The sequence below is a fragment of the Typopeltis vanoorti genome, chromosome 8 (assembly GCF_054136105.1).
Source record: "Typopeltis vanoorti isolate ZY-2024b chromosome 8, IOZ_Tvanoo_1.0, whole genome shotgun sequence".
NCBI lineage: Eukaryota > Metazoa > Arthropoda > Arachnida > Uropygi > Thelyphonidae > Typopeltis > Typopeltis vanoorti.
The window spans coordinates 69,043,567-69,064,870 of record NC_143556.1 but is presented as its reverse complement, the minus strand read 5'-3'; the positions used below and the strand labels follow the sequence as shown (position 1 = coordinate 69,064,870).

The window sequence follows — 21,304 nt, the reverse complement described above, 5'->3', positions numbered from 1 at the left end:
CAGAATTACAGTTTAATGCAACTAAGCAAAATGTAAGTTCAGAATTACAGTTTAATGCAAGTAAGTAAAATGTTACCTGATCTCATATTTGTCATTGTGGCTGGAAAGTTCAGTGCTGCAGGATTGTGTGTTGTCACTCCCATTTCAATTGAGCCTGACCATTTATTCACCAATTCATCTATGCGTATCTGTCAAACAAAGATAGATAAAAAAAAATTCAGCTGCTGAAACAGTGTAACATACCTTTAACATAAATAAAATAATTAAATATGCTAACAAATTAAAGATGACCAAAAGGTTGAACACTGTTTCTCTGAATTAATTTTTCATGCACTGAATATCACAATTCATGTTATTAGTCTTCCTCTATCATATACATTTCAAACTTTGTTTATTATTCTTATTCATTATTATTAGATTTCACTAGTGTTAATAGTGAATGAGGTGTCCAATTGGGCTGTCCATAATAAGTGATTTAATATTATTTTGTGAAGTTGTTTTATATTATAAGGATAAAGGATTTTTTTTATTATTAACATAAAACGAAAATTCTTTTAGCATTTTCTGCTAATCTTTTGCTAGATTAAGATTTTTTTATATAGTATACTATTAGTGGTTAAAAGTTGCTCAAAATAGTACTTATAAGTAGCATCAGGAAAGTTTCAGCTTGAGGATTATGTTGTTCCATGTAGGATTCCTCCCAATGGATAAACTATGAAAATTGTTTTATGCATAAATCAATGAACATCTGCCTGTTGGTTAGTCAAGTATATATATATTATGTGAATTCCATATACAAAAGGCTGTAAACTTATAGTCACTAGTATAGTGAGTAAACTAAGGATTAGATAATCAGAGACCTAATAAAGCAGCGTGATGGCCTCACAATGGGTGATGCAAGCTGTTTACCACCTAGTGTTACACCCTGATAACCAAAAATGTAAAAATTTCAGTTATCATGGTGTAACATGAAAATAAAAATATAAAATCCTATGTAAGTAGCTAATACAAGATATTTAAAGACAGAAAATATGCTTGCATCCAAGAAAATTAATTATAACAGAAACTGTTTAACTAAATAATAAAAAAGGGATTCTTATTACAAAAAAAAAAAAGGGATATGGAAAAAATAGGTTAAGTAAGACAAAGAAGATTAGAGATAAGAATTTGTATGTGAGAGGCTAGTTTAACACTCAAAAAGAGGAGATTAAAATATTCAAGTAAATTCTAAAAAGGGGATTAATTTAGTATAGAGGCTAGCTTAAAACAAATGACGATCACTCACGGTCAATTCCCAAAGTGAGACGTTGTCCCATGAGAGTCGCGTGCAAGGAACTGTTGCATGTTTTGGGCAGAAAAAACACGACTTTAATTGGTGAATGAGATCGACTCCAGTAGGGAGAAGAAAAGAAATTGAAGAAGGTGCCGATAGGGCCATGCAGATAAAAGGGTTAGGACCCCCCCCCACACACACACACAGGGCTTTTTTCCTCAGAGTTTCTTCTCGAATTTCTCGTATAGGTAACATGGGTTTTCCTGAGTGATGGCGTAGGAGTTATCTCCATCCGACACAACAAGGAAACAAAGTGTGCGGGAATTCGATCCCATATTCCTACTGCAAGAGACGAGGAATGCCATATAGTTATAAGAAGGAAAGAATTGTCTATGTATCTCATCATCCAGTGCTCATATCGAGGGAAAGAAAATCCATACAGAAGTCCGTGCCCACGTGATGAGTTCCATAACGATAGAATAGAAGATCCTGTGTGTCCTTTATTCAAGCACGAAAGGTATAGATCGTGAAAACCAGGGTTCGTCCTATCAATTGAAATCGCATATAGCTGCAATCATTGTTAATTACCGGACAGTCGAAGATATACTAGGACTTTAGTACAAATCAGCGTAGAATGAGAGTAAACTAGTTTATATTATTTGATAAGCATTCATGTGCTAGAGATTTATGTATGCACATGGTATTTCATATGAGAGTGTCTTAAGGGTCAAATGTATGTATGGGCATAGCAATAGGATAGTTTAACCTATATTGCTTGTTTTGTAAGTTGGATAAGGTAGACTGAATATAACCATTAATGTCCATAGTATTATGGCAATATAGAACATTCTGACTAGTATAAGGTTAAGTAAAGTGTTATCTTGTTCCAGGATTATATGTGTATATTTATATGTATAAGGTCTGTTATGACGGCATGATCGCAAATTCCCATATAGGATTTTGCCCTAATACTTGTATTTTGCTTGTGTAATTTGTAATTTTATTCTTAGTATTGAATTGTGTTTTATATAATAGAAATTGAATTGTACCATGTTTATGATTTAAATAAACATTTGTTCATTAATAATACAGTTGTCTGAAATTGCTGCCTAATAAACCACTTGAAAAAACATAAGAACCTAATCACACGGGAAATTAATGTGTTAAGTTACGAGATAAAGGGTCACGACTGCTTAATAGTTTCACACTCAGACATATTTTTGTATTTGCTCCTTGTTTTCGAATTATATATCCTAAACTAAATGTCCTGAAAGGTGCAGTATAATATAAATATTAGGGACACTAAGGGGAGAAAAGGCTTAAATATTTGAATTTTGTAAATATCTCGTGCATAGTTAAGTTTTGATTAAAGAAAATATAGATTCACTTGAAAGGAGAAAAAGAAAGTTTAATAATCGTAAATAGGGACACAACACTAGAGACTTCACAAACACCCAACCAACAGGCTGTAGGTTCAAATATATGATGTGAACCTATAGCCTGTAGGTTTGAAAATATGAATGCTGTGTACTTGGCCAATAAGGCTAGAAAATAATGAGTCAATGAAATAACAGCTGTTGAGAATGAAGAACACTGCATGTTGGAAGAAATGAATGACTAATCCACACAAATAAGAGAAAGCTGTAAAGATGAAGTATCAAAGGATGCTTGAGTAGCATTGGAAGGTGAGCAAAAGAATGCTGAAAGGGATCTGAAGAATTTGTGCAGCAAATGAAGAATAATAACACAGATGGTAAGTAGTTAATATGTTGTCCAACAATGACAATAGTGAACTGAGTGAGGGAGTGAAGGAGTAAAGAACAGAAAAAATGCGAATGATCAGAATGGAGAGAGAAATGTGGCATAGAATACATAGCAACTAGTGATGAAAATGATATTTGTGGCATGGTGACCTCAGCCACATCTGAGGAAATTTGAACATATATATATTAAAAAAATAAAATAATAATAAAAAAGCTATATCAGTCTCACACCCAAGTACCAAGGTCAATGAGTGTCATGTGTGGATAAGTGGTTAGAAAATAAGAAAGGAATCTGTGTGTTTTGAAGACTTAAATGTTGCAATCATAGGGATAAACAGTATGGAAAAGATTTCCAAAGAGCAGAGGATAGGAAATGCAGGCAGAGGATGAGAAATTGGTTCAAGTTTGAAGTTGAACTTCTTCTTCTTCTTCTTTTCAGCCATTTTCTGTCCACTGCTGGACGAAGGCCTCCTCCAGTTCTTTCCACCTTTCTCTGTTCTTGGCAATGGTTGATCAACTTTCCCCAATAAACTCTGACAGTTCTTCACTCCACCTTTTTTTAGGACGTCCTTGGCTTCGTTTCCCTTCTTTAGGAATCCAGTTCGTAAGTATGGTGGTCCATCGCTCATCTTCTCTTCTGGATAAATGTCCAGCCCATTTCCATTTTAGTCACTTGTGGTGAAGAATGATGTCAGTGATGCGAGTCTGGCTTCTTATCCAGGTGTTTCGCTTCTTATCTTTTAATATGATGCCTAGCATCAACCTCTCCATTTTTCTTTGAGTTATTGTTAATTTATTTGCCAGTGCTCTTGTTGGCGACGAAGTTTTGCAACCATATGAGATGACTGGAAGTATACACTGGTTAAATGTCTTCCTTTTTAAACAGAGTGGGACATCATTGTTTTGAAAAATGTTTTTCAATTTTCTGAATGCACTCCAGGCAAGTTGAACTCTCCTATTTATTTCCTTTTGGAGTCCACAGTTTAGGTCAATGAGATGACCTCAGTATGTATATGAAGAAACTCTTTCCAAAAAACTGTTTTCTATTATTATGTAGTTGAACTATATGTGAATATTGACCAGCTGCTACTTGTGTTCATACATGAGTTGAGGAGAGTGGAAGGAAGGGCACCTATGGAAAGTGACTTGAGAGGAGTCATTAATTAAGCAAACTGTTCACTTCTGTATACAATCAAGCATTCTGATGTAAGTCTTAGGCGCACCATCCCAAATGTGGGAAAATATTCTAAGTGTGGGTGGATTTGAGCTTTATAAATTTATAAAGGACAGAAGTACTGTTTGGAACAAAAAGCAATACCAAGTTTTTGGGGTATGAAGAGGCAGTGGACCTGATGTGCTTAGGCCAGGATAGATTAGATCTGAGAGATAACTCAAGAGAAAACTTGTCAAATGTGAGGGGAGGGGGGAAGAGGCATAGTCTTTCTTCCAAGAAATGAGACAGGATTGCATTCTGGAAGCATTAAAATTAACCAGGTTGTCTTCACTACACTTGAGAATGGCAAGGAGAATCAATGTTTAAGGCATTGGCTAAAGAAGTTCTTGAGATGTGAGTTATCTGAATACTACAGGATTTTGAAAATGAAAACGAGGAGTGGAGAGTACTGTCATCAGCAAAGCTATGAATAGGATCAGGTATTAGGGAGAGAAAATCATTGATGCATAAAATGAAGAGTGTAGCTGACATTATTGAGCCCTGGGATACACCAGAACTGAACGAAAAATCTGATGAAAGGAAATCATCCATGAGGATCTACAGTGAACAACCAGAGCAGAAGCTGGCAATCCATTCAGAAAGTGGAGGAGGAATGCAGAAAGATAGCAGATTAGTAAGAAGGCCATGATGAATCAGAATTGAATGCCTCGGAAATATTACAAGAAACCACTTGAGTATCTCCAAACTTTTCCATGCATGGCCAGTATCCAAAGGTGGGTGAAGTTGGTAAGCAGATCTGCTGTGGAAGGAACAAGAATGGCAGAATCCATATTGATGATCACAAGTGATTGGAGAGACTAAACAGAGAAGCAGTCTGTGATGACATTTTTGTATTCTTTTTGAGAGAGAAATAGGGTGATAGTTTGATGGTTGACTTTTATTTTCCTTTTTGGGAACAGGCTGAATAAAAGCTTACTTCCAAGCAGTTGAGTAGATGCCAGACAAGGATAACAGCTTCAAGAAAGGACAAGGAATAGGTATGAATTTTGGAGTAGAAGCTTGTAGTACAACTGGAAGAATGCCAACTGGGCCAAGAGACTTATTGGTATCAAGGCTGAGTATTTTTCTAATATCCTTCTGGCAAAATTTCAGAAGAGGTATAATGTGTCTGTCGAATAAGCTCTGCCTTTGTCATCTATATGATAGTTGGAGAGGTGAAAAACATAAAAGGACAGAAGTTCAGTCCCATAGCTTTGGTGAGGGACCAGAAGTCTCAGGAGACAAGCTTAATGCATTTCATTCTTACAAAGTCTGTAAATTGTTATAAGCTATTAACATAAGCTGAGTGTGAAGCTGGAGTTTCTGACTAGAACCATTCAACATATGGAAAATAAAAACACTCATCCTAGCAAGAATAATTTCTGTTATAGATAGAGCAATACACGAGACAAGATGGATGGGGGAAAGTAATTTGAAGGAGGACAACCATTTCTTACTTTATGGTGAAAACAACTCAGATAAGCATGAATTTTGAACAGGCTTCATTATTGGAGAAAATTATGGTCATCTGCTTTTAATGAAGAATAAACAAGTTAAAATTACAAGAAAAATGGTTCAAGATAACTTTTATTAACATATATGCACCCACAAAGCTACAGTAAAAGAAATAAATGATGAATTCTATGAAAAACTGGAATTAATCCTCGAAAGAAAATCCAATAATTATCCTATTAGGAGATTTCAGCAGAAAAAAATTGAAAAAGAAGAAATGTATAAAAAATTTGGAAGTCAGAACCTTCATGAAGAAACAAATATTAATGGAGAAAGACTGATTAATTTGGCTACATCTAGATTAATCTGGCCAAATCTAAAAATTTAATAATACGCAACACTATGTTTATGAGAAAGCATGTATATATATGAGGTTTGGCTATTAAATAACGAGACAAGGTGCGCTGTGAATCATGTACTCACAGAAGTGGGATGCGCTTGTGCCATGAATGACCGTGAAGGTTCTAGAAGCAGTTGAGATAAGCATTGTTCGCTGTCGCTCATAGTTGGTCTGCAGGCGGCTATAAAAGAAACACGTGTGAAGTCACTTTGCCAGAATAATGTCTAATGTCACTGACATCATGGAACGGCTGACAACATAGCCAGACTTGCAGGAGAAGATCATCACATGTCATGAGACGTGGATTTTCAAGTATGATCCAGAAACAAAGAGATATTCTCTGTGATGTAGAAAACTCCCACATCACCGAGATGAAAAAAGCAAGAATGAGCAAGTCAAAACTGAAGGCAATGCTGATCGGTTTTTTTTTTATTATATCAATTGCATGGTAATGGTTGAATGGGTACCAGAGGGTCAGACAGTTAACCAACATTATGACCTTGAGGTTCTGGTCAAGCTGAGAAAATGAGTGAGGAAGAAGAGACCAGATCTGTTGAAGAGTAATGCTTGGATTCTCCATCAGGACAATGCTTCAGCCCACAGTGCACCACTGTCTCTAAAGCAGTTTCTGGCTAAGACGATTCCAGTGTTGGACCATCCACGTTACTCTCCGGACTTAGCACCATACGACTTTTACCTTTTCCCAAAATTGAAATCCGCATTGAAGGGCACCCATTTTCAGTCAGTGGATGAGGTAAAGGAGAAAACGGCAGCAATACTAAAGCAGATAACACCTGATGACTTGCAGTACGTCTTGCAGTCATATGCAACGGGGTATAGATAGTTATCCCCTTCAACATACTCCCCTCCAAGTATGTTGAAGGGGATAACAATTAAGTTGTACAATTGTAATAATAAACCACATTTTTGCAACCAGTCTTGTCATTTAATAGCCACACCTAGTGTATATATGTATATATATATATTATTGGTAAGCAAATTGACTCGATTTCTAGACGTTAAATATTATTTAATGACTGAATTCCGAGATAATAGAGATACAAGTAAATTTAATATAATCACACAACCAGTTTCGTCGGAATGCCGACTTCATCAGGTATGATAACATAAAAAGCAAATAAAAGACCGTAAAAAACATTGCATTACAACAACAGAGCATTAAAAACTGTAGTCATGTTTGAATTGGAGTCCGAACTACAGTTCTGTTGTTAAGTACATGCGAGCGTATAACTTCACGAGTTTGCCAGTACCAAATAGCAGAGCAATGCGAGTCTGGCAGACTATAACTGAGATTGCTGTTCATGTGGGAAGAGTTGAGGATTATTTCTTTTGATACTAGTATACGACGTTCTAATTCATCGTAACATTTATGAATGTTGAATTCCAATCAATTTGATGTTGGCAGCCTTCATCATTGGAGTTAACTAGAACAGGAAGTGGCTGGAGAGGGCGCTGGCTCTATTGTATAAGATATCTCTCTGGTGTTCTTCAAGACGTAGATAGATAGACTTTTCAGTTTGGCAGTAATATGGTTTCCTCACAGTTGCATATGATTCTGTAGACACCTGGAAACTGAAGATGGTGATGATTTTATTTGGGGTAGCTTAGAACTGACTGGAGTTTAGGTAGAGTGGAGAAACACATTTTGATATTGAACTTCTTCAAAATTCTTGCCAGTTTAGGGGCAAGAGAACTGATGTAAGGTAAGGAGATGTAAGCTCTGGGGTTGGTAGTAGCCTCAACAGTGTTTTGATGATGGTGGTATAGTAGTTTATTAATACTTTTGGAAGAATAACCATTATTTGTGAAGGATATAAGATGTTTCAGTTCATTTTTGTGCTCTTCTTCGTCAGACAATACGGACCTGACACGATGAGCGAGAGTGGATATGATGCCTAATTTTTGTGCTGGATAGTAGTGAGAGGACGCATGCAGGTATCTATCTGTTTGTATAGGTTTTTCTGAAGAAGATTGAGATTTTTAAAGAATTGGACAACCTGGTAAGTTTAATGTCTAGAAAGGGTAGAGAACCATTTACTTCAAGTTCGGCAGTAAACTTGATACTTCCTTGAAAGTTTTGGCAGGGAAATCTTCTTACATCAAAAATTCAGCTGACTTTGTTTCCAAAATAAAAAAATCTCAAACTCGAGAATTCAGATATCATGGCAAGTTTTGATGTAGTAGCACTTTTTACTAATGTTTCCACCCAAGATGTTCTCACTCTTCTAAGAAACAAGATTTCAAAAATCTCAAATCTCAAAAAATTTAAAATTTTAGAAATCTTGTTTCTTAGAAGAGTGAGAACATCTTGGGTGGACATATTAGTAAAAAGTGCTACTACGGCGAAACTTGCCATGATATCTGAATTCTCGAGTTTGAGATTTTTTTATTTTGAAAACAAAGTCAGCTGAACTTTTGATGTAAGAAGAAGATTTCCCTGCCAAAACTTTCAAGGAGGTATCAAGTTTACTGCCGAACTTGAAGTAAATGGTTCTCTACCCTTTCTAGACATTAAACTTACCAGGTTATCCAATTCTTTAAAAATCTCAATCTTCAGAAAAACCTATACAGACAGATAGATACCTGCATGCGTCCTCTCACTACTATCCAGCATCATATCCACTCTCACTCATCATGGCAGGTCCGTATTGTCAGACGAAGAAGAGCACAAAAATGAACTGAAACATCTTAAAAGGACCTTCACAAATAATGGTTACTCTTCCAAAAGTATTAATAAACTACTATACCACCATCATCAAAACACTGTTGAGGCTACTACCAACCCCAGAGCTTACATCTCCTTACCTTACATCAATTTTCTCACCCCTAAACTGGCAAGAATTTTGAAGAAATTCAATATCAAAATGTGTTTCTCCACTCTACCTAAACTCTGGTCAATTCTAAGCCACTCCAAATAAAATCATCACCATCTTCAGTTTCCAGGTGTCTACAGAATCATATGCAACTGTGAGAAACCATATTACAGCCAAACTGAAAAGTCTGTCTATCTATGTCTCGAAGAACAACAGAGAGATATCTTATACAATAGAGCCAGCGCCCTCTCCAGCCACGTCCTGTTCTAATTAACTCCAATGATGAAGGCCGCCAACATCAAATAGATTGGAATCCAACATCCAACATTCATAAATGTTACGATGAATTAGAACGTCATATACTAGAATCAAAAGAAATAATCCTCAACTCTTCCCACATGAACAGCAATCTCAGTTATAGTCTGCCAGACTCACACAGCTCTGCTATTTGGCTCACACAGCTCTGCTATTTGGTACTGGCGAACTCGTGAAGTTATACGCTTGCATGTACTTAACAACAGAACTGTAGCTCAGACTTCAATTAAACATAACTACAGTTTTTAATGCTCTGTTGTTGTAATGGTGCAATGTTTTTTACGGTCTTTTATATGCTTTTTATGCTATCACACCTGACGAAGTTGGCATTCCGACGAAACTAGTTGTGTGGTTATATTAAATTTACTTGTATCTGTATTATCTTGGAATTCTGTCATTAAATAATATTTAATGTGTGTGTGTGTGTGTGTGTGTGTGTGTGTGTGTGTGTATAAAAATGGAAATCTCCTGATAGATGTACAGTTAATCAAATAGCCCACATCATAATCAGTCAGGGACAGAAGAATTGCATCCAGAATATTTCCTAGTGAATAACCTAGGGAATTTTTTAGCTATGTAGCCAGTAGGAGGAGAAATGATTGTGGGATAAAAATGGGAATAGAGTGACTGATGCAGAGGACATAGTGGAGTTGTTCAATGAACACTTTATTGGAGTATTTCATCCTGGAGAAGTAGGTTTTAATACTAGAGGTATAGGGTAGGTTCGAGGTTTAGGGGGTGCAAGAGGAGAGTGTGTTCCAAATACTGAGTACACTGGATAATCAGTAAAGCCAGGTCAACGGAGCTGTCAGTTCTTTAGAATATTCTCTCAAACCCGAGGTAAAATACCATTCAGTCTGGCTACGGGAAAGGTATCCAAGGAATAGAAGGAAGGTAAGATAGTGTCATTGCATAAGGGTAGCAGACTGGAAATGTCTACTTATAGGCCAGTTTGTGTTTCATCAGTAGTTGTTAAGATCTTGGAGAAATTAGTGAGGGACCATATACAGCATTGGGCAGATGAGGGTAATGTTATATGTGAGAGTCAACATGGATTTGTTAAGGGGGACACTCTTGGTTTAGTAATATGATTGCCTTTTATAATAAAGTGACAAGAGTAGTTGATGAGGGAAAGGCATATACTGCTTTTTTTTTTTTTATTTTGCAAAGGCATTTGACAGGGTGACACATGATAAGCTGGTATTTAAGTTGCAGCACATGGGTTCAGATGTTCGACAAGTCAACTGGATTCAGGATTGGCTGTCTGATAGGTATCAGAGGGTTGTGTATGGTGGAGAAATATTAAGGAGACAGAAGGTTACAAGTGGGGGGTTCCACAGGGCTCAGTACTGGGACCTGTATTGTTTGTTTAACCTTATATCAATGACATTGTCAATGGATTGTAGGGGGGGGGGATATTCAGTTGTTTGCAGATGATGTGAAGCTGGGAAGTGTTATTAGTAATAGTGCAGTGGCAGCCCTGCAAGAGGATTTGAATAAATTAGACAGATGGGCAAATGAATGGGGGATATTGGTTTAATTCAGCTAAATGTAAAGTCTTGAAGTTTGGGATACATTAATGGAAGGCTGCATACTCTGTCGGAGGAGCTATACTGGAGGAAGTAGGGAAGGCAAGAGATTTGAGGGTGATAATTGATAGAAAACTGAAATGTAGAGAGCATATTGCAAAGGTGGTGAAGGTAACCCAGAGGATTACTGCAATACTGAGGACGCTGACCTGCAGAGATAAAAGATAGTTATCGTTAGACTATTGTTCTCAAATTTGGTCCTGGGGACCAAATTTGAGAAAGGGGATAAATTAACTGTGGAAAGGGTACAGAGGTGGATAACAAAGATGGTTTCAGGACTGTTAGTTATGAGGATCGGCTGAGGGAATGTGGACTGCAGAGTTCGGTAGATATTAGTAGATGTGACATGATTGAGACTTTTAAACTGTTGAGAGGAAGTTACAGGGTTGACTCTGGGGAGTTCTTTCACTTGGTAGAACAGCAGGAAGGAGCGATGACTAGGGGTCATTCCTGGAAGTTATGAAAGGAAGCTGTGAGCAAGAGGGTGAGGAGTGGTTTCTTTGCATGGAGGGTGGTTGAACCATGGAATGCATTGTCTGAGAGAGTGGTGAGAGCAAGAATGGTTAATGAGTGGTATGAAAGACTTTACGTTTCCTAAGAAGGACCTCCCACGATGAGTCTCTTGACTCCATGGAAGCCTGAATAATAATAATAATATTTGCAGTTATAGAGGAGCTGAGTGTGATACTGACCGTTTTGTATTTGGTGCTATTATTAAGGTCAAAATAAACAGTGAATATTTTTCAATGCATGTGAATCATTGGAGATACCATATTAATAAACTAGATAACACAAAAATAAAAATAAATTTAAATACGAATGATACATTAAATTATTATTTAACGTAAGCATCATCTGTTTTTAAATTTATTCTTATATCTACTTATGTCTTGATTTTTAAATCTAGATAAAATAAAGAAAAGAAGAAAATGTGAGATTGAATTAAAACAAAAATGGCAAAATACGTAGGTTAAAGAGAATGAAAATTGAAAATATTGATTATTGCTGGATCCATAGCAAGGATAGCATAAAAGTAGATGTAGAAAACTTCTATGTTTTCTATGTCTGGTTCAATTTAAAATTGCAGTGGAAAAAAAATTAAAAATTAATGAAGAGCGTGAACTGGCAGTAAAGAAAAAGACTGAAGTAACTGGTTTAATAACTCCTGTGATAATTATGGACTCAGGGATACAAAGGGTGCAGCAAGACAGCCAATAAAATAATCAGGGCACAGAAAATGTTTAAATGAACAGATCAAAGAAATCCAGAAACAATTTACATTAAATAACCAAAGATATTTCATCATCATCATGCTTGTCAAGGATTTAGGCCTAGAGAGTGGCCTGTTCTGGCCTTAGAAGTCATCATTGAATCTCTTTAGAGGTCATCTTGGTTTTCATTTTCCTAATGGTTTGTAATTTAAAACTTATTTTTCTAATCTTTCTGTTTTCATTCTTTCAATGTCTTCCATCCATTTATGTTTAAAAATTTAAATTAAAAAAAAAGATATTTTTTTAATTTTTTTCTATTTACTGATTCCTGGTTTAATTCTTTTTTCCTGGTTGTTTTCGCCAGGGAACCAGGGCGAACAGCGAAAAGTCAGCTACTGGAACAAATCTGAAAACAAACCCCAACTCAACATCACCAGAGTTAAAGATCGGTACTATCAACGTAAGAAGCCTGAATGGCAAAGAAATGGAGCTAGCTGAGGAATTAGATAAGTACAAGATCGACATAATAGGGGTGACTGAAACAAAAAAGACCAAAACTGGTGAGATCTTTCTGAGCAATAAATACAAAATGTTATATTCAGGCAATGACAATCAAGGAAAAGAAGGAGTAGCCATAGTATTCAACACAAAATACGAGGCTAATCTTCTTGAATGGCAGTCAGTCTCAAGTAGAGTAATGTGGGCAAATATGAGAATGGGGAACTGGACAATGAGACTTATTTGTGCCTATGGTCCCACAGAAGGTTCTACTAAGGTAGAAGTGGAGGAATTTTTTGAGACTTTAGAAAAAGCAACTGACACAATGAAAAAGGAAAAGTTGGTCCTTGTTGGGGATCTAAATAGTAGAGTAGGAAATGATTGTGAGACATACAAAAATATTTTGGGAAAATTTGGAGAAGAGAGCAAAGCTAATAATAATGGCAAATATCTGTTGGATTTCTGCTCAGGACATGGACTGGTTATTACTAACACCATGTTCCAACATAAAAATGTGCACAAATTCACATGGAGAGAAGAGGCTAGGAATAAGAAAAGTCTCATTGACTATGTTATTGTTGATAGTGATGTTTTCTCCCTGGTGCAGGACACCAGAGTGTACAGAGGATTTGAAATTGGAAGTGATCACTATTTAGTCTTGAGCAGGATAAAATTAAATTTCATATTGAAAAGAATAACATGTAAGAAAGTTTTAAAGCGAATAAAAGTTGAGCAGCTCTCAGATATGAACTGTAGACTAAAATACAGAAATATTATTGAAAAGAAAATGAAAGAGTTTGAGAACAGGAATCAAACCTTGGAGATTCAGTGGCAAACTCTGAAGGAAACATTGATTGATTCTGCCAGAGAGGCATGTGGTGAGGTTGTGTGCAAGGATAAAAAAATCAGAACTCCCTGGTGGACACAGGAAGTTAAAGAGGCAGTGAAGGAAAAGAAGAAAGCATATCAAAAGTTCCTGGCAAATAAGTCAGCTTTTACTCTTACAGAATACAGAGACAAATGTAAGAAAGCTAAACAGTGTGTAAAACTAGCTAAACAAAAGTCATGGGAGGACTTTGGCAAGAATATAGAAAATAAATATCAAGAAGGTGGCAAAATATTCTGGAGGTTGTTGAAGAAGCTTAGGAATGGAGGAAAGAGTGCTGTAAAAGGAATTAGAGATGATAAAGGTGAAATGAAAACAGGAGAAAAAGATATCCTTGAAGTATGGAGTAATTACTTTGAAAAACTGCTAAATGAAACAAGCAGTGATGACAGCACAGTGATAAAAAACACTGACCAGGCATGCAGTCATGAATACATATCCATACCTGAAGTAGAAAAAGCCATCAAAGGCTTCAAATGTGGAAAGGCAGCAGGAGTAGATGATATTCGACCAGAAATGCTGAAGTATGGTGGTATAAGAGTCTTACAGTGGCTGCACTGCATAGTTCAGAAAGCCTGGACTGATGGACGAATTCCCGATGATTGGAGTAAAGCTCTCATAGTACCCATATATAAAAAGGGAAATAAAACTGAATGTGAGAATTACAGAGGTATTTCCCTACTGAGTGTTCCTGGCAAGATCTATGCGAGTATACTTGAGAAACGGTTGAGAAGAATTGTGGAAGAAAAGCTTGGTGAAGAACAAGCTGGATTCAGGCCAAATAGAGGCTGTCAGGATCAGATCTTCACTTTACGACAAATAGTCGAGAAAGCATGGGAATATAACAAAGATCTGTATTTAAGTTTTGTTGATTTGGAAAAGGCATATGACAAAGTGCCAAGAGAGAAGCTATTCAATACGCTGCAGTTATATGGTGTCAATGGAGCACTATATCAAGCAATACTTAGTCTTTATTTGAGTTGTGAGTCAGCAGCTAGAATTGAAGGAAGTACAGGAAGATGGTTTAATGTTAAATCTGGTGTGAGACAAGGATGTACATTATCCCCTCTGTTATTCATTATCTATATGGATCACATTATGAAGGAATGTGGTATTAAACCTGATATCAAAATTGGAGATGTTAATGTCAGCTCTTTGCTTTATGCGGATGATGTTATACTTCTAAATAAATCCGCTACAAGTCTCCAAGATTCTCTGACTAAATTGAATAACTGTTGTAATAGATATGGTATGAAGGTCAGCAATAAAAAGACAAAGACAATGAAAATAGGCAGAATCATTGAAAATGTCAACTGTGTTGTGAATGGAGAACCTGTGGAACAAGTAAAACATTTCAGCTACTTAGGCACAATTTTTACTGAAGATGGTAAACTAAATATAGAAATAGACAACAGAATCAGCAAAGCTGGTATCGTGGGAAGTCAATTGAATAAATTCATATGGAATAAGAAACAAATTAGTCGGAACACTAAATTAGCTGTATACAAGACTGTGTTCAAACCAATTTTAACTTATGGATCTGAGAGCTGGGTCAGAAGTAAAACACTTGACCAAAGACTAGAGACCGCAGATATGAGAGTCCTGAGAAAGATTAGAGGCGTGAACAGATGGCATCAATGGCAATATCATATTAAAAATGAGGATATTAGGAAAGAACTTGACATTGTCAGCATCCAGGAATGTGTTAGCAGAGCTAATCTCAGATGGTATGGTCACTTAAATAGAATGGGAGAGGAAAGATTAGCAAAACAAGTGTTCTCTGCCAGGTTGGCAGGAAAACGACCCAGAGGAAGACCAAGATATAGGTGGATTGATACGGTACAAAGTGCCTTAGACAATAGAAATATAAGATCTGATAATGTTGGAGTCTTGACAAGTAACAGACTGATTTGGAGGAAAATTGTAGATAGGAAGTTAGTAATGATGTAATTTTTTCATGTAGTACTGTCATATCCTGTACACCCCTTGAGGGTACATGGCAGGAATTTGATGATGATGATGATGATGATGGTTTAATTCTTTTATAATTTCTTCATTTCTTTTTTGATTATTTCATTACTTCATTTCAGCTGTTATTAATCTTTGTTTGTCTTTTTGTTTTTTTCTCCAGATTTCACTTCCATACAATAGTAGAACTAATGCATTGTATACTTTTTAGTCTAATTTGTTTTTGAACTAGGTTAGGTTTAAATACAGAGTTAATTACACCTGCTATTTTTAAATAATTCACAATTTTTAGGTTTATATTGTTTTCATTTTCATATGTAATCATACATCCTAGGAAGTTAAATGAATTCACTTGTTCTAAAATCTTATCTATTACTATTTTAGTTCTTATTGGATCTTATCCTTTAAAGGCTATCATTTTTGATTTTTCTGTTGATATCATCATTCCATAATCTTTGGCTATTTCATTTAAATTTAAAATATCTTTCTGTAAGTTGTTATTATTATTATTATTTTACGGCATCGCCATGGAGTCTGAAGACTCATTGGAGACCCAAATTAATCATTATGCACACAAATTCTATCATACCTCTCCTAGAATCCATTGACCATCAGCGAACTTGCAATCAATTCAGCCAATCCATTCCACTCACTCACCACTCTCCAAGTAAAAAAAATTGGTCCGCGTGCGCTAACCACACTCTTACAATTTCCATGGATGGCCCCTAGTTCTCTATTTGTCATATATTGAAAATTTTCACTTGCATCAATTTTATAAAACCCCTTTAATATCTATTTTGAAAAGCTTCTATCATAACCCTCTTTTCTGCCTATCAACTAAACTTTGTAACCTACAAACCTTAAACCTATCCTTATAGAGAGTATTCCACAGTTCTGTGACCAAATCTGTTCATAGTAGCCAAGATGTGGTAGAATCACAGCCTTATAAAGAAGGATAATAGCTTCCTTATCCTTACTTGTTAGCATTTTCTGCATTCCAATACCATCAATATGATACACCATATGCAACCTTTTCAACCTGAAATGCATGTTTTGCAACATTAAATTGACAATCATTATCCTTTGCCCACAATGTTAATTTATTTGTATCATCCTGCAAGATATCTACATCACCTTTATTAACTATTAGTTATCTTTAGAATTTGTAATTATTTGATCATCAGCAAAAAAGGAGAGTGTTTAAGTTCATAGTAGGAGAAAGTCTAATACCTTGATGGAAATTGTTATTCTATTTTACTATTATTTCATTTAAATAAATATTAAAAAGAGTTGCTGAAAAAGGATATCCCTGTCAGACTCCTTGTTTTATCTATCTTGGACATGATAGTTCATAATTCAATCTTATTTGTATTTGATTATTTTCATATGATAGCTTTTACAATATTATTTGGTATTTGTCTTTCTTTTAATATGTTAAATAAAACACTTCTTTTAACTTTATCAAATGCTTTTCCAAAGTCAATAAATGTAATATGTGTTTCTACATTGTATTCTCTTCTTTTCTCTATTATTAATTTTAGGCAAAAGGTTGGGTCAATACATGATCGTCCTTTTCTAAATCCATTTTGTACTTCTAAAATAAAGCCTTCAGAATATTTTATTAGTTTATTTAAAATTCTGCTATATATTTTATAACAGGAATTTAGAATACTTATCATTTTTAATTTTTAGGGTCATCTCTACTACCTTTTTTGAAGATAGGGATCACTACTGCTTTTTTCCATTCTATTTGTGGGTGGGTTACTTGTTGAATAATTTTATTTAAAAATAATAGGAGTCTTTCTTTACTATTACCTTATTCCTGTATATTTATATACAGGAATGTATTGATTTTCCATTTCTTGTTTCTTTCAAGCTGATTTCTAATTCTTCTTTAGTTATTTCCTTTTAATTTTCATTAAACGTTTGCCAGTTATTATTATTATTATTACATGACACCTCCAGGGAATCCAAAGACTCATTGAGGGAGGGCACCTACTCTACAACTCTGTCTCCATTGCTCAATTCACCAACTACAATGAACTGCAACTACAGTCATCATCTACACCAACACCCACAACCACTAGTATTTTCACAGAAATCACAAACATCCATGTCCACAGCAGGATTCGAAGCCACAGCCTTTTAGCTGGAGAGAGGATATGCTAACTACTCAGCCAAGATTTATCTTTTCAAAATATTCATGTCCACAATTCTGTATAGAAATTTAGCAATTCCTCTATTTTCAATTTGGTGTTAAATTTTATGCTTTCTTTAGTATCTGTACTTAAATCTGTCAAATTTTATTAGGGTTTGTCAGATGTTAAAAACGGGGTTTAAAAACCGATTTTTTTGGATAAATTTGTAAAATTCGAAAAACAGTTTTTAAATTTAAAAAAAAAAAATTGTTTTAGATACTAGAATTAATATGTAAAAATTAAATATTTAATTAAAAACGTTAACATTTTGACTTGAAACCGATGTATATATTAAAGTGAGGAATCCGAAGATGACTATGGCAAGGAATTTTTTAAATTCTCTTGATCTAGATAACAACTGTGGATTCCCTATGTTGTCTGACAATTACAATCAATTTTTCTAAATTGATCATAATTAGAAAAATTACAATTTTTCAAATTAGATTCAAATTAGAAAATTTTGCAAATTTTTTAGAAAATCTCCCATAAGAGACAGCATCCTTCAGAATTATATAAAACAAGAAAAAGGAAAGCAATCAAGACTGATTCTTGACTACCAAACGAGATGGATTAGTTTAGAGGCCATGATTGAAAGATTTATAACATTAAAAGAATGTGTTGTTTTAGCTTTGAATGATATTTGTGCTTCTCATATGTGGAATGAAGCTCAATATCCTAAAATCATGGAGCTTCTTAAAGTGTTGGGACCAGTACATCTAGCAGCTGAGTCCTCAGGGCGGCGAGAAGCCAATTTATTAACAAGTGAAGGCATATTTGAATTTCTGTTAAATGAACTAAAAAATTTAAAGACTGAAATTAGTTCCAAATTATTTCCAAATAAATACTCTAGAAGTATGAATTCAAGAAAGAAGACAAGTTCAATTGGTAACCCTTTTGCTATATTTGCAAAATCCACAAAGCATTTCAACAAAGAAATCTAGTTTATTTCCACTAGCTTCAAAACTCGTTATTATTAAGTTATCTGAAAAATATTGTCTAGAATATATCCAAATTCTTGTATGGAAACAGATTCCAATGATGAATATATCAGAGACACAGAAACTATTAATCAGTGCAATGCTCTAAAAGAAGCCATAGAAAAATCAACTCATAGGTTTCTTGAGGAACCTGAAGAAATAATATCAAATCCGAAGACAATGAATGCTGTTTCAGTATTAGAGGCAACTAATAAAAGAACAAAGAACAAAGAATTTGGATTTATAATTTGATGCCCTGAAAATGATAAAACCAAGTTCAGTAGCCAGTGAGAGAGAGTATTTTCTATATCAAGCAATTTTGTATCTAGAATAAGAACAAGATTACGTAATCGTTCAGTGCACGTTTTATATTTTTTGAAATCATATTTCCTGAAGAAAAATACTAAATGAAATAAAAATTTATAATTCATATTTTGTACAGATTTTAGTTATTTTAGTTTTTTTTTTTTTTTATTTGGTTTTGTATGGAGTATATTTTATTTTGTTATATTTTTGTATTTCCATAAATATTAAATAAACTGAAAAATTGTACAGATTTGTACGGGTTTTTTTTTTAATTATTTATTTGGTTTTGTATAGAGTAAATTTTATTTTGTTTTATTTTTGTTGTCCCATAAATATTAAATAAACTGAAAAATGTTTAAATAAATAAAAAATTTATTTTACTATTTTAATTATTATCATTATTATTATTTGTAAAAATTCAAAAACTGGTTTTTTGGAAATACTGGAATTCGAAAACTGGTTTTTCTCAAAAGTCAGTTTTTGTATAAACCTGACATTTTATAGAAATCATGTTCTAAATTAGAAATAAATTTGTTCCATGATTCCTCTATGCCTTTTTCTGACTTCTCTTTAAGCCATGGCTCTTACTCTCATCATCATCATCAAATTCCTGCTATGACATGAAAAATTTACATCATTACTAACTTCCTATATACAATTTTCCTCCAGATCAGTCTGTTACTTGTCAAGACTCAAATATTATCAGATCTTATATGTCTATCGTCTAAGGCACTTTGTACCATATCAATCCACCTATATCTTGGTCTTCCTCTGGGTCGTTTTCCTGCCAACATGGCAGAGAACACTTGTTTTGCCAATCTTTCCTCGCCCATTCGGTATAAATGACCATACCACTTGAGATTAGCTCTGCTAATGCATTCCTGGATGCTGACAATGTCAAGTTCTTTCCTAATATCCTCGTTTTTAATATGATATTGCCATTGATGCCATCTGTTCACGACTCTAATCATTCTCAGGATTCTCATATCTGTGGTCTCTAGTCTTTGGTCAAGTGTTTTTTTACTTCTGACCCCGCTCTCAGATCAATAAGTTAAAACTGGTTTGAACACTGTCTTGTATACAGCTAATTTAGTGTTCCGACTAATTTCTCTCTTATTCCACATGAAGTTACTCAATTGATTTCCTACTATACCAGCTTGATTGATTCTGTTGTCTATTTCCATATTTAATTTACCATCTTCACAAAAATTGTGCCTAAGTAGGTGAAATGTTTTACTTGTTCCACAGGTTCTCCGTTCACAATGCAGTTGACATTTTCACCGATTCTACCTATTTTCATTGTCTTTGTCTTTCTATTGCTGACCATCATACCATATCTATTACAACAGTTATTCAATTTAGTCAAGGAATCTTGCAGACTCATAGCGGATTTATTTAGAAGTATAACATCGTCCACATAAAGCAAAGAGCTGACATTAACACCTCCAATTTTGATATCATGTTTAATACCACTTTCTTTCATAATGTGATCCATATAGATAATGAATAACAGAGGAGATAATGTACATCCTTGTCTCACAACAGATTTAACATTAAACCATCTTCCTGTACTTTCTATAATTCTAACTGCTGACTTACAACTCAAATAAAGGCTAAGTATTGCTTGATATAGCTGTTTTAAGGATACTTGTGACATAAGACTGAATGATATATGCACGTAAACACAAGAAAGATATTTAATTAACCAAATATTTCAGTCTGGAAATAACAGACCATCCTGAGTGGTATTACAAGAACAGTTTTAAAAAATACAAGCTAGAATACTAACAATAGATCATTAAAAATAGAACATGCTGTGTGATGTTATGTCACTAAAAGTATGAAACGGAATATTTTGATGTAGAGACATGATTGAAAAAAAAATAAATAAATAAAAAATAATAACGAGTAATCTTGATTAGACTTTCCCAGATTTTTGATATAGATATACAGTCATTACGATTTAGGTTGGGACGATGGAGCAAGGCCTCCGCGCTTTCCTTGAACAAACATTCAAACCTATAACATGATCTATGCAAGAGGCGAGTCCTGGACCAAAAGATGCTGTTGTCAGTTTCAATCCCATTTTGAGCCAATCCAGACTTTTCAGGGTTGTTGTGAAGAATGGAGGATTGATATTCTTGGATTCTTTTTTCAAGAGAATGCCGAGTCTGTCCAAAATAGGAGAGATCACAGTTGCAAGGAATTTGATAAACTCCAGGAAGAGATAAAGTTGAGCGTTTGTCTTTAGGAAAAGGAAAATGAGAAGACAATTTGTTAATAGGTGAATAAGTAGGTGTTAAATCATATTTCTTTAAAATTCTTGTGATAGGTTCTGAAATATCGGAGATATAAGGAATAGGCACTCAACGCATTGAAACTTTGTTGTTTTGTGGAGGATTATAAGAATTGAGATGTTGA

At 34.7% G+C, this 21,304-nt stretch overlaps 1 protein-coding gene across 3 annotated transcripts in view; it reads right to left on the bottom strand.

Moving 5' to 3' along the window:
- Positions 1-21,304, bottom strand: part of Neurl4 (neuralized E3 ubiquitin protein ligase 4) — a 646,806-nt gene that overhangs the window by 568,871 nt on the left and 56,631 nt on the right. For all 3 annotated transcript variants that reach the window (XM_090397278.1, XM_090397280.1, XM_090397281.1), the window contains one exon: positions 77-188. In XM_090397278.1, coding sequence (XP_090253404.1) covers positions 77-188 — 112 coding nt within the window. The remainder of the gene's footprint in view (positions 1-76; positions 189-21,304) is intronic.